A 14,691-nucleotide genomic window follows, 5' to 3' on the forward strand; every position below is an offset into this window, starting at 1 on the left:
CAATTTAACTTCTTCATTCCCAATTTGGATGCCTTTTATTTCTTTCTCTTGCCGGATAGCTCTGGCGAGGACTTCCAAAACTATGTTGAAAAGCAGAGGTGATAGGGGACAACCTTGTCGTGTTCCTGAACATAGAGCAAAGGGCTTCAGCTTTTCACCATTAATTATGAGATTAGCTGAGGGCTTGTTGTATATGGCCTTTATTATGTTGAGGTATTTTCCTTCTATACCAATTTTAGTAAGTGTTTTAATCATAAATGGATGTTGTATCTTATCAAATGCTTTTTCTGCATGAATTGATAGAATCATATGATTTTTGTCCTTTATTTTGTTTATCTGATGTATCACATTGATGGATTTGCGAATGTTGAACCATCCTTGTGCCCCGGGGATGAACCCTACTTGGTCGTGATGAATAATCTTTTTAATACATTGTTGTATTCGATTTGCTAGAATTTTGTTTAGGATTTTAGCATCTGTATTCATCAGAGATATTGGTCTGTAGTTTTCTTTTCTTGTGTTGTCCTTACCAGGTTTTGGTATCAGGGTAATGTTGGCCTCATAAAATGAGTTAGGGAGTACTGACTCTTCTTCAATTTTTTGGAAGAGTTTGAGCAGGATTGGTATTAGATCCTCTTTGAAGGTTTGGTAGAATTCACTGGTGAAGCCATCTGGTCCAGGACTTTTGATTTTGGGAAGGTTTCTGATGACTGATTCAATTTCGTTACTGGTGATCGGCCTGTTAAGATTTTCCAGTTCTTCATGATTCAGCCTTGGAAGGCTATATGTTTCTAAGAACTTGTCCATTTCTTCTAAGTTATTAAATTTGGTGGCATATAGTCCTTCATAGTATTCTTGGATAATCCTTTGTATTTCTGTGGTGTCCGTGATAACTTCCCCTTTTTCATTTCTGATTTTGTTAATTAGTGTCTTCTCTCTTTTTATCTTAGTCAGTCTAGCCAAGGGTTTGTCGATTTTGTTAATCTTTTCAAAGAACCAGCTCTTTCTCACATTAATTTTTTCTATTTTCTTTTTGTTCTCTATTTCATTTAGTTCTGCTCTGATTTTTGTTATTTCCTTTCTTCTGCTGACGTTTGGTTTCGCTTGTTCTTCTTTTTCTAGTTCTTTAAGGTGTAACATGAGGTTATTTATTTGGGATTTTTCTTGTTTCTTGAGATAGGCCTGTAATGATATAAATTTCCCTCTTAAAACTGCTTTCGCGGCATCCCAAAAATTTTGGTAGGAGGTATTTTCATTGTCATTTGTTTCTATGTATCTTTTGAGCTCTCCTCTAATTTCTTCTTTAACCCAGTCGTTCTTTAAAAGTATGTTGTTTAATCTCCATGTATTTGTGTTTTTTCCTGCTTTCTTTTTGCAGTTGATATCCAATTTCAAAGCTTTGTGATCAGAGAATATGCTTGGTATGATTTCAATCTTCTTAAATTTGCTGAGGCTGATTTTGTGCCCCAATATATGGTCTATTCTTGAGAATGTTCCATGTACACTAGAAAAGAATGTATAGTCTGATGTTTTAGGATGAAGTGCTCTATATATGTCAATTATGTCCAATTCATCTGATGTGTCATTTAGACCTGCGATTTCGTTATTTATCTTCTGTTTGGATGATCTATCCATAGCTGTCAATAATGTATTTAAGTCCCCTAGCATAATTGTGTTTTGGTCAATTTCTCCCTTTAGTTCTGTTAGTAGTTGCATGGTATATTTCGGTGCTCCCTGATTGGGGGCATAAATATTGATGACTGTTATGTCTTCTTGTTGTATAATCCCCTTTACTACTATGAAATGTCCATCTTTGTCTCTTGTTATCTTTTTCACCCTGAAGTCTGTTCCATCAGAAATCATTATGGCTCCACCTGATTTTCTCTGGGTATCATTTGCTTGGAGTGTCAATTTCCACCCTTTCACTTTGAGCCTATGTTTGTCCTTGTAGCTGAGATGTGTCTTTTGTAGACAGCATATGGTTGGGTTTAGTTTTTTGATCGAATCTTCTACTCTGTGTCTCTTTATTGGTGAGTTCAGTCCATTTACATTTAGGGTGATTATTGATATGTGAGGATTTTCTGTCATTCTGTCTTTAGTTTTCTGGTAAGGCTGTGTCTCCATTGTTTCTTTGCCTTTTTGTTGTTGTCTGTTATTTCTGTGTGGTGGTATTCTATGATGTTTCCCTCTGTTTCTTCTTTTATTACAGTATATATTTCAGATTTGGATATTTTTTGAGTGGTTACCCTTGAGTTTATGTAAAAGAAAGTTTTATATTTAGAGTATTCCAATTTCTTCAGTACGCTTACTTTCTCTATTCCCATATTCCAGTTCAGGCCTTTACTCTCCCCCTTTTTATGTTTCGGTTGCCACAAGTTGTCCCTGTTGATGGTGGTCTAATAGCCTCCTTTAGTATTTCTTGTAGTGCAGGTCGTGATTTAGAAAATTCCCTCAGCTTCTGGATGTCTTGAAAGGTCTTTATTCCTCCCTCATATCTAAAGGAGATCTTTGCTGGATATATTATTCTTGGCTCATTATTTCTCTCTTTCAATAGTTTGAATATTTGGTTCCATTCCCTCCTAGCTTGTAGAGTTTCTGCTGAAAAATCTGATGATAATCTAATGGGCTTTCCTTTGTAAGTTACCGTCTTCTTTTCCCTGGCTGCCTTGAGGATTCTTTCTATGTCATTGATTTTAGACAGCTTCAATACAATGTGCCTTGGTGAAGGCCTGTTGGGATTGAGGTAATTAGGTGTTCTATTTGCTTCTTGGATTTGAGGATCCAGTTCTTTCCACAAGTTTGGGAAGTTCTCATCGACGATTTGTTTGAATATATTCTCTGTTCCCTTCCCTCTTTCTTCTCCTTCTGGTATGCCCATTATTCTTATATTGCTCTTTTTTTTTTTTTTTTGGATTCCAGCTTTTAATTTTTCCCCCTTTTCTCAAAACAAAGTAGAAGAAATACAGGATTAAAACCATAAAAGTAGTTAACTTGGTAAAACACGTACACATGAAAAAACCCAGCTAAGAAAACAGGCTTATTTACAATGAAGAAACACATGGAAGGTAGTTTGTGGTTTTCATATGAAACATTAAAAACAAAAATCAAACATCTGCTACATGGGGGCCACTGTTTACAGCAATACTGAAGCGAAGGAAAAGTCTTAGAGACAAACATACCACAAGGTCCAGGTCTAACGGCATCAGTGCAATAAATTCACAGAACTGTATTACAGCTAGTTAATCAGAGTTGAAGAATTGTTCCCAAATGTGTCACATTTTTGGCCCTCAGAGGTTCCTTCCTACAGATTTCAACTACTTTAAATTTCTAGCTATTAAGAGGGACAATGATTCTAAGACACTTTCCAAGGAATTTAAAAATCTCTGTTGACCTAAGGCCATCTAGCATCTCCACATGTCTGCTCTCACCCACAGCCCTGTACTCTTCCGGGAAATATCTAGGAAAAAAGTCCGACGCCAGCGTAGGCACCACCTCCTAAGCCAAATCTATGGGGACAAAAGCAGCCAACGTTACCATAAAATGAGACTCCTGAGGCTTACCTTTAAAGGCTGGTTCTGGTCTGGAATAGTTAGTAGGATAAGATGATTTTCTAGTGAATCTGGACTAAACACAGGAAGACATGAGTCCTTGATTGGCTAGGCTGGTGTTGGAGTGAAGGTCACGGACAGGAGTCTTACCTCTCGTGTCCTTTATTTTCAGTCAGCTGAGAATCTGAGATTGAAAGTATGCTAAAAAGCTGAACTCCGAGCTTCTGGAAGCGTGTTCTTATGAAGCCTGAAGGACTACTACTTACTATAAGTTACAAGCGCTGGAAGCCTGCCAGCCCCGTGCTGGATGAGGAGCAATGCTTCCTACCAACTACTAAGTTTTGCACAAGGGAGAAACCAACATCTACCGGGGCATGGAATCAGTTCCATTGTATTCCATGCGGATCTCCCATGGTATAGAAACAAAATGAGGAATGAGTTTTAATTGGTCTCTTCATCAGAAGTGGTAAACTTGCTCTCTGTATTCATGAAGCCAGACCGTATTTTAAGCAGACTGTGGGAGCAGACAGTAGAACTGGCTTCCTGTAGCCACAGACCACTCCCCCTTGTACATCCAACTAAAGCAAAGATCAATTCGAACAATTATCCAAAGTCACTGTCAACTACACTAAAGGGTGAAGTTCACCACTGTATTTTTTTAAAGGAAGGGGCCCAAAAGTAAGAATTCAGTTAACCCCAGGGGCGCAAAATCAAAACAAGTCATATTCACGAATGAGTTATCCTTATCAGGCCAACTGATGAGAACGCAGCCAGCTACACTTGACATGGAGACACTACGCATAAACGCTTACCTGGCAGGTCGGAATTTCTAGTAACTAAGGGCAGAAGGAGGGAGAGCAGAGAGTTACTTCTGTAACAGCTGAGTATCCAGATAGCCTAACAGAAACTGTTCCAAGGCAAGGGATACTTCATCACAGGGAATAAAACAGATGTCTTATTCATTTTTCTTTTCTTTTTGTTTGAGAAGCTTGTTTATCTCCCTTTTGGCCATTCCAATGTACTTTGAAATGATTCCATGTTGGTTTAGTCCAGGAAGCAACAGTAAGAAAGTCACTGTCAGGTAGGTGAGAAGAAGGTTGTGGACTTGCTGTCCCACCCAAGCAACAGCCGCGAGCGCGAAGATCATGGTCATGAAGTATATTTTCGGTTTTTCTTCTTTCAGTGTGAAGAGGCGTTTCCACCAGCCCACAGCTCTGCGGCGAGTTTTTACCAGGTTGCTGCAAATTTCATGGAATCGTTGCTGCTGCTCAGAGGTCCATTTGTTGGCGCCAAAAATTCTAGGCGCTAGAATGGGAACAAGGTAGTCAGCCAAGCACAAAAACATAACAAAACTGGAAACACCGGACAGAACAGATGGATCGAGATAGTAGACAGTCAAAAACACCAAAGAAACCACGCCCATAATGGCAGGTGGAAACCAGGCTCTTTCCCATCGCAGGACTTTATCAGCCATCAGCATCACTTCTCCCCATCCTTGCAGCTGAACTTCCAGACCAGCAGTCTCTTCCGCCAGCAGGTTGGTGCTGCGATTATCTCCCTCCGCCATCGTCCCCGAAATACCGCCTCACCGAGCACAAAACGCCTCCGACTCAGCCCTCCTCCGAGACCCACACGGCGACCCCGGCGCCTTGCTCTTTCTGATGGAGTCAGAAAGTTCTTGTAGAGTTCTTTCACTTCATTTAAGTCTCAAGTCTCTTTCTTCTTCCATCTGTGTAAATTGCACGTTTCTATCTTCGATGTCACTGATTCTTTCCTTCATCTGGTCAACTCTACTACCTAAGCTGGATATTTTATTGTTAATTTCTTCTATTGAGTTCTTAATCTCCAGAAATTCTATTTGGTTCTTTTTCAAAATTTCAATCTCTTTTGTAAAATGCTCATGGTGTTCTTTGATTGTGTTTCTGAGTTCATTAAACTGCCTTTCTTTGTTTTCTTGCATCTCGTTCAGTTTTTTCAGAATTGCAATCTTGAATTCTCTGTCATTTAAATCACAAATGTCCATATCTCTAAGTTCCTTTTCTGGAGACTTTTCACTTTGTTTCTGAGCTATCTTGTTGCCTTGGTTATTCATGGCAATCACTGATTTACTATTTCTCTTCCTAGACATCTACAGGAGTGCCTTCTGCAACAGGTTGATAGGTATGCGAAGAGCTTTTGGAGTTCCAAAGCTCTTTCTGCACCAGATTCAGAGCCCGTTTGTTTCAGCAGTTCTGTTTACTCCTGCAGGAATCCGCCCAGATAGGTGGGGCCAGGGGCGGGGTGAGTTGTGTGAGGTGGCCCAGAGCAATGGCAGCGACCACCACCACAGCCAGTCCTGCTTCCACAGCTCCCTCCCCTTTGCCGGAACTAGTTGAGCTGCGAATCTGTGTCTGCGGTCCACAGTTCTCAGAGCAGCATATATTCTGTCCTTTGATCCGACACTGCTACTTTATCGCTTCTAGCACTGGGCAGGTGGGGGCGGGGCGAGCTCTGGGAGGGTAGGGAGGGGTGGCTAGTCTCCGTGCCTAAGGCTTCAGTTCTCCGCTCATCAGTGAGGGCTTAAACCACGGATTTCAGCCCTCTTCCCTCAGTCTTTGCTCCGAGGTCTGCCATGAGCGAGCGTTGGATTCAGCCGTGCTATATGCTGCCCCCTCAGCCCTGTGGGCCATAAGCGGAGCCCTAGCAGCTCGAGTCCTTCCCTCTCTCGCAGCTGCGGAAGATCCCGGAGCAGCGGGCTCTGAGCACTGAGCTAGGTCTGTGTCCTGCGCCCGCGCGGCTCCGTCTCCGCACTTCTCCTCTCCCTCCTCCCCTGCTTGCGCGATTCACCCACCTGGAGGTGAATTCAGTAGTGGGCCTCTTCGTCTTGCCTGTCTGCTGTGCAAGGAGTCCTTTGTGGAGTTATTGTCCGATTCGTTGTAAATTCCAGGGGAGCATTACAGAGGCTCACCTCACGCCGCCATTTTTTCCCCCTCGAATTCCTTGTTTTCCGTTTATTTTTTCTAATAGCTTTCTGGTGGAGTCCTTAGGGTTTCCTATATATACCATCATGTCATCTGCAAAAAGCGACAATTTATTTTCTCCATTTGCTGTTCACATGCCTTTTATTTCTTTCACTTCCATGATTGCTCTGGTTAGGACTTCCAATGCTACACTGAAAAGCAGAGGTGATAGGGGACAGCCCTGTTGTGTCCCTAAATGTAGGGCCAAGGGATTCAGTTTTTCACCGTTAAAATATGATATTAGTTAGTTTTTATCATGTATGGTTTTAATTATGTGAGGTATTTTTCTTCCATACCCATTTTATTAAGTGCTTTAATCATAAATGGATGCTGTAGCTTCTCAAACGCTTTTCCTGCATCTATTGATATAATCATATGATTTTTATCCATTATTTTGTTTATGTGGTGTAGCACATTGGTCAATTTGCGTATGTTGAGCCATCCTTGTGCCACTGGGATGTACCCCTCTTGGTTATGATGTATAATCGTTATATTGCATTGTTGCATTCGATTTGCTAGAATTTTGTTTGGGATTTTTGCATCTGTATTCATCAGAGATATTGGTCTGTAATTTTCTTTTTTTGTGCTATCCTTACCTAGTTTTCGTATCAGGGTAATGTTCGCCTCATAAAATGAGATAGGAAGTATTTGGGTAATGTCTCTTCTTCTATTTCTTGGAAGAGATTGAGTAGGACAGATAATAGTTCATCTCTGAATATTTGGTAGAATTCTGTAGTGAAGCCATCTGGTCCCAGATTTTCCTTTTCGGAAGTTTTTGGATGACTGATTCAATTTCCTTACTAGTGATTGGTCTATTTAGATTTTCCAATTCTTTGTAATTTAGCCTAGGAAGACTATGTGTTTCTAAGAACTTGTCCTTTTCTTCTAGGTTATTGAATTTTTGACATATAGTCCTTCATAATATTCTTGGATAATCCTTTGTATTTCAGTGGCATCTGTGGTAACTTCCCCTGTTTCATTTCTAATTTTGTTTGTGTCTTTTCTCTTTATCTCAGTGAGTATAGCGAAGATTTGGTCAATTTCATTAATCTTTTCAAAGAACCAGTTCTTTGTTGCATTATTTTTATTTTTTTAATTTTTTTATTACATTTATTAGGGTGACAATTGTTAGCAAATTTACATATATTTCAGGTGTACAATTCTTCATTACATCATCTATAAATCCCATTGTGTGTTCACCACCCAGAGTCAGTTCTCCTTCCATCACCATATATTTGATCCCCCTAACCCTCATCTCCCACTCCCAACCCCCCTTACCATCTGGTAACCACTAAACTATTGTCTGTGTCTATGAGTTTTTCTTTCTCATTTGTTTGTCTTGTTCTTTTGTTGTTTTTGGTTTATATACCACATATCAGTAAAATCATAGGGTTCTCTGCTTTTTCTGTCTGACTTATTTCACTTAGCATTATACTCTCAAGATCCATCCATGCTGTCACAAATGTTCCTATATCATCTTTCCTTAACGCTGAATAGTATTCCATTGTGTATATATACGACAACTTCTTTATCCATTCATCTATCGAAGGACATTTTGGTTGTTTCCATGTCTTGGCCACCATAAACAAAGCTGCAATGAACATTGGAGTACACATGTCTTTATAGAGAAATGTTTTCATATTTTTGGGGTAGATACCCAGGAGAGCTATTGCTGGGTCATATGGTAATTCTATTAGTAATTTCTTGAGGAACATCCACACTGCCTTCCATAGCGGCTGCACCAGTCTGCAGTCCCACCAACAGTGTATGAGGGTTCCTTTTTCTCCACGGCCTCTCCAACACTTGTTGGTATTTGTCTTGTTGATGAAAGCCATTCTGACTGGGGTGAGGTGATATCTCATTGTGGTTTTCATTTGCATTTCTCTGATGATTAGTGATGTTGAGCATTTTTTCATATGTCTATTTGCCATTTCTATATCCTCTTTGGAGAGATGTCTCTTCAGGTCCTCTGTCCATTTTTCAGTTGGGTTGTTTGGTTTTTGGTGTTGAGTTTCATGAGTTCCTTGTATATTTTGGATATTAGCCCATTATCAGAGGAACTGTTTGCGAAAATCTTCTCCCATTCCGTTGGTTGCCTCATTATTTTGTCAATAGTTTCTTTTGCTGTGCAGAAGCTTTTCAGTTTCATATAATCTCGTTTGTTTATTTTAGTTTTTAGTTCCATTGCCTTTGGAGTCAAATTCATAAAATGCTCTTTGAACCCAACGTCCATAAGTTTAGTACCTAAGTTTTCTTCAATGCAGTTTATTGTGTCAGGTCTTATGCTTAAGTCTTTGATCCATTTTTAATTAATTTTGGTACATGGTGACAGACAGCAGTCAAGTTTCATTCTTTTGCACGTGGCTATCCAATTCTGCCAGCACCATTTATTGAAGAGGCTGTCTTTCCTCCATTGTGTGTTTTTAGCATCTTTGTCAAAAATTATCTGTCCATATTTATGTGGTTTTATTTCTGCGTTTTCAATTCTATTCCATTGGTCTATGTGTCTGTTTTTCCGCCAATACCAAGCTGTTTTGATTCTTGTAGCCCTGTAGTACAAGCAAAAATCAGGGAGTGTGATACCTCCAGTATTGTTCTTTATCTTTAATAGTGCTTTGGCTATTCGGGGTCTTTTGTGGTTCCAAACAAATCTGATGATTTTTTGTTCTATTTCTTTAAAAAATGCCATTGGGATTTTAATGGAGATTGCATCAAATCTGTATATGGCTTTGGGTAATATGGCCATTTTAACTATGTTGATTCTTCCAATCCATGAGCACAGAATGTCTTTCCATTTCTTTGTGTCTTCTTCAATTTCTTTCAAAAATGTCTTACAGTTTTCAGCATATAGGTCCTTCACATCCTTGGTTAAGTTTATTCCTAGGTATTTTATTCATTTTGCTGCAATTGCAAAAGGAATTGTTTTTTCTATCTCTTTTTCTGAGATTTCATTGTTGGTACATAGGAAAGTAATGGACTTTTGTACGTTGATTTTGTAGCCAGCTACTTTACTGTATTCATTGATTGTTTCTAATAGCTTTTTCGTGGAGTCTTTAGGGTTTTCTATATATAGCATCATATCATCTGCAAAGAGTGACAATTCAACTTCTTCATTCCCAATTTGGATGCCTTTTATTTCTTTCTCTTGCCTGATTGTTCTGGCAAGGACTTCCAACACTATGTTGAAAAGCAAAGGTGATAGGGGACAACCTTGTCGTGTTCCTGAATGTAGAGCAAAGGGCTTCAGCTTTTCACCATTAATTATGAGATTAGCTGAGGGCTTGTCGTATATGGCCTTTATTATGTTGAGGTATTTTCCTTCTATACCAATTTTAGTAAGTGTTTTAATCATAAATGGATGTTGTATCTTATCAAATGCTTTTTCTGCATGAATTGATAGAATCATATGATTTTTGTCCTTTATTTTGTTTATCTGATGTATCACATTGATGGATTTGCAAATGTTGAACCATCCTTGTGCCCCGGGGATGAACCCCACTTGGTCGTGATGAATAATCTTTTTAATGCATTGTTGTACTCAATTTGCTAGAATTTTGTTTAGGATTTTAGCATCTGTATTCATCAGAGATATTGGTCTGTAGTTTTCTTTTCTTGTGTTGTCCTTACCAGGTTTTGGTATCAGGGTAATGTTGGCCTCATAAAATGAGTTAGGGAGTACTGACTCTTCTTCAATTTTTTGGAAGAGTTTGAGCAGGATTGGTATTAGATCCTCTTTGAAGGTTTGGTAGAATTCACTGGTGAAGCCATCTGGTCCAGGACTTTTGATTTTGGGAAGGTTTTTGATGACTGATTCAATTTCGTTACTGGTGATCGGCCTGTTAAGATTTTCCAGTTCTTCATGATTCAGCCTTGGAAGGCTATATGTTTCTAAGAACTTGTCCATTTCTTCTAAGTTATTAAATTTGGTGGCATATAGTCCTTCATAGTATTCTTGGATAATCCTTTGTATTTCTGTGGTATCTGTGATAATTTCCTCCTTTTCATTTCTGATTTTGTTAATTAGTGTCTTCTCTCTTTTTATCTTAGTGTGTCTAGCCAAGGGTATGTCCATTTTGTTAATCTTTTCAAAGAACCAGCTCTTTGTCACATTAACTTTTTCTATTGTCTTTTTGTTCTCCATTTTATTTAGTTCTGCTCTGATTTTTGTTATCTCCTTTCTTCTGCTGAACTTGGGTTTCGCTTGTTCTTCTTTTTCTAGTTCTTTAAGGTGTAACATGAGGTTATTTATTTGGGATTTTTCTTGTTTCTTGACATAGGCCTGTAATGATATAAATTTCCCTCCTAAAACTGCTTTTGCGGCATCCCAAAAATTTTGGTAGGATGTATTTTCATTGTCATTTGTTTCTATGTATCTTTTGACCTGTCCTCTAATTTCTTTTGAGCCAGTCATTCTTTAAAATTATGTTGTTTAATCTCCATGTATTTGTGTTTTTTCCTGCTTTCTTTTTGCAATTGATATCCAATTTCAAAGCCTTGTGATCAGAGAATGTGCTTGGTATGATTTCAATCTTCTTAAATTTGCTGAGAATGATTTTCTGTCCCAATATATGGTCTATCCTTGAGAATCTTCCATGTACACTCGGAAAGACTGTATAGTCTGATGTTTTAGGATGAAGTGCTCTATATACGTCAATTATATCCATTTCATCTAATGTGTCATTTAGGGCTGGTATTTCGTTATTTATCTCTGTTTGGATGATCTATCCATAGCTGTCAATGATGTATTTAGGTCCCCTAGCATAATTGTGTTTTGGTCAATTTCTCCCTTTAGTTCTGTTAGTAGTTGCTTGGTATATATCGGTGCTCCCTGATTGGGGGCATAAATATTGATGACTGTTATGTCTTCTTCTTGTATAGTCCCCTTTACTACTATGAAATGTCCATCTTTGTCTCTTGTTATCTTTTTCACCCTGAAGTCTGTTTCATCTAAAATCATTATGGCTACACCTGATTTTCTCTGGGTACCATTTGCTTGGATTGTCAATTTCCACCCTTTCACTCTGAGTCTATGCTTGTCCTTGTAGCTGAGATGTGTCTCTTGAAGACAGGATATGGTTGGGTTTAGTTTATTGATCCAATCTGCTACTCTGTGTCTCTTTATTGGTGAGTTCATTCCATTTACATTTAGGGTGATTATTGATATGTGAGGATATCCTGTCATTCTATCTTTAGTTTTCTAGTAAGGATGTGTCTCCATTGTTTCTTTGCCTTTTTGGTGTTGTCTGTTATTTCTGCGTGGTGGTATTCTATGATGTTTTCCTCTATTTATTCTTTTATTACAGTATATATTTCAGTTCTGGATTTTTTGTGAGTGGTTACCCTTAAGTTAATGTAAAAGAAAGTTTGATATTTAGAGTATTCCAGTTTCTTCAGCACGCTTACTTTCTCTATTCCCATATTCTAATTCAGGCCTTTACTCTCCCCCGTTTTATGTTTTCGTTGCCACAAGTTGTCCTTGTTGATGGTGGTCTAATAGCCTCCTTTATAATTTCTTGTTGTGCAAGTCATGTGCTAGAAAATTCCCTCAGCTTCTGGATGTCTGGAAAGGTCTTTATTCCTCCTTCATATCTAAAGGAGATCTTTGCTGGATATATTATTCTTGGCTCATAATTTCTCTCTTTCAATAGTTTGAATATTTGGTGCCATTCCCTCCTAGTTTGTAGAGTTTCTGCTGAAAAATCTGATGATAATCTAATGGGCTTTCCTTTGTAAGTTACCGTCTTCTTTTCCTTGGCTGCCTTGAGAATTCTTTCTTTGTCATTGATTTTAGACAGCTTCAATACAATGTCCCTTGGTGCAGGCCTTTTGGGATTGAGGTAATTAGGTGTTCTATTTGCTTCTTGGATTCGAGGATTCAGTTCGTTCCACAAGTTTGGGAAGTTCTCATCGACCATTTGTTTGAATATATTCTCTGTTCCCTTCTCTCTTTCTTCTCCTTCTGGTATGCCCATTATTCTTATATTGCTCTTTCTGATGGAGTCAGAAAGTTCTTGTAGAGTTCTTTCATTTCTTTTAAGTCTCAAGTCTCTTTCTTCTTCCATCTGTGTGAAATCCAGGTTTCTATCTTTGATGTCATTGATTCTTTCCTCCATCTGGTGAACTCTACGACCTAAGCTGGATATTTTATTGTTAATTTCTTCTATTGAGTTCTTAATCTCCAGAAATTCTATTTGGTTCTTTTTCAAAATTTCAATCTCTTTTGTAAAATGCTCATGGTGTTCTTTGATTGTGTTTCTGAGTTCATTAAACTGCCTTTCTGTGTTTTCTTGCATCTCTTTCAGTATTTTCAGTATTGCAATCTTGAATTCTCTGTCATTTAAATCACATATTTCCATATCTCTAAGGTCCTTTTCTGGAGACTTTTCACTTTCTTTCTGAGCTATCTTGTTGCCTTGGTTATTCATGGCAATCACTGATTTCCTATTTCTCTTCCTAGACATCTACGGGAGTGGCTTCTGCAACAGGTTGATAGGTATGCGAAAAGCTTTTGAAGTTCTAAAGCTCTTTCTGCACCAGATTCAGAGCCAGTATGTTTCAGCAGTTGGGTTTACTCCTGCAGGGATCCGCCCAGATAGGTGGGGCCAGGGGCGGGGTGAGTTGTGAGAGGTGGCCCACAGCAATGTTGGCGACCACCACCACAGCCAGTCCTGCTTCCACAGCTCCTTCCCCTTTGCCAGAACTAGTTGAGCTGCGAATCTATGTCTGCGGTCCACAGTTCTCAGAGCAGCAAATATTCTGTTTTTTGATCTGACACTGCTACTTTATTTTATTTAGCACCGGGCAAGTGTGGGCGGGGCGAGCTCTGGGAAGGTAGGAAGTGGGCGGCTACTCTCCGTGCCTAAGGCTTCCATTCTCCGCTAGGCATTGAGGGCTTAAACCACGGTTTTCAGCCCTCTTCCCTCAGTCTTTGCTCCGAGGTCTGCCGTGAGCGAGTGTTGGGTTCAGCCGTGTTATATGCTGCCCCCTCAGCCCTGTGGGCTGTACGCGGAGCCCTAGCAGTCCGAGTCCTTCCCTCTCTCGCAGATGTGGTAGTTCTGGGAGCAGCGGGCTCCGAGCACTGAGCTAGGTCTGCGTCCTGCGCCCGTGCGGCTCAGTCTCCGCACTTCTCCTTCCCTCCTGCCCTGCTCGTGCGATTCACCCACCAGGATTTGAATTCAGTAGTGGGCCTCTTCGTCTTGACTGTCTGCTGTGCAGGGAGTCCTTTGTGGAGTTATTGTTGTCCGATTCGTTGTAAATTCCATGGGAGCGCTACAGAGGCTCCCCTCACGCTGCCATTTTTTCCACTAATCTGCCACATTAATTTTTACTACTCCCTTTTTGTAATCTATTTCATTGAGTTATGCTCTGATTTTTATTATTTTCTTCCTTCTGCTGATTTTGGGTTTCATTTGTTCTTTTTTCTGGTTCTTTATGGTGTAAGGTAAGGCTATTTATCTGGAATTTTTATTATTTGACAAAGGCCTCTAATTATATAAATTTTCCACTTAAAACTGCTTTGCTGCATCCCCAATATTTTGGTAGGATGTATTTTCTTTCTCATTTGTTTCCATGTATCTTTTTTTATTATTACTATTATTATTATTATTATTATTATTAGTTTCAGGTGCACAAGACAAGGTAATAGTTAGACGTTCATCATTTATGTCCCTCACACTGTGAACCCCTCCTCCCCCACCCCCCCTTCCACTATCCCTACAACATCGCACTGAGCCATCACATTATATATATAAAATTATAGTTGGCATTCATTATTGTTCAGCTTCAGGTGTACAGTACATTGATCAAGCATCTTCATCTTCCCTGAGGTGGTCTCCCAAATGGGACCTGTGTTCATCAGATACCTTACAAAATCTTTACAACATTATTAATTACGTTCCCGAAATTATTTTTCAAAAACCCTGAGGCCATTTTGTGGTTACCGACTCTTTTCTAATCCCCTCAGCTTTCCCCTTATCCTCACACCCCCGCCCATCTAACAACCCTCAGTTTTTCCTCTTTGTCCCCAGAACTGTTTCTGATTAGTTCATTCACTTATTCTTTTCCTTAGATTCCGCATATAAGTGATATCATATGGTACTTGTCTTTCTCTTTCTGGCATATTTCACTTAACATAACATTCTCTA

General features: G+C 39.3%; 1 protein-coding gene across 1 annotated transcript; it reads right to left on the minus strand.

Annotated features, from left to right (window-relative positions):
* Positions 1 to 3,964: 3,964 nt before the first annotated feature.
* Positions 3,965 to 5,115, minus strand: LOC308495231 (ADP-ribosylation factor-like protein 6-interacting protein 1; the record flags this gene model as incomplete). Its single annotated transcript, XM_081043154.1, has 1 exon — positions 3,965 to 5,115. One exon carries the CDS (start codon positions 5,113 to 5,115, stop codon positions 4,504 to 4,506), a length of 612 nt encoding a protein of 203 aa, XP_080899280.1. The 3' UTR covers positions 3,965 to 4,503.
* Positions 5,116 to 14,691: the final 9,576 nt, after the last annotated feature.

Source organism: Rhinolophus hipposideros, assembly GCF_964194185.1.
Source record: "Rhinolophus hipposideros genome assembly, chromosome: X".
Lineage (NCBI taxonomy): Eukaryota > Metazoa > Chordata > Mammalia > Chiroptera > Rhinolophidae > Rhinolophus > Rhinolophus hipposideros.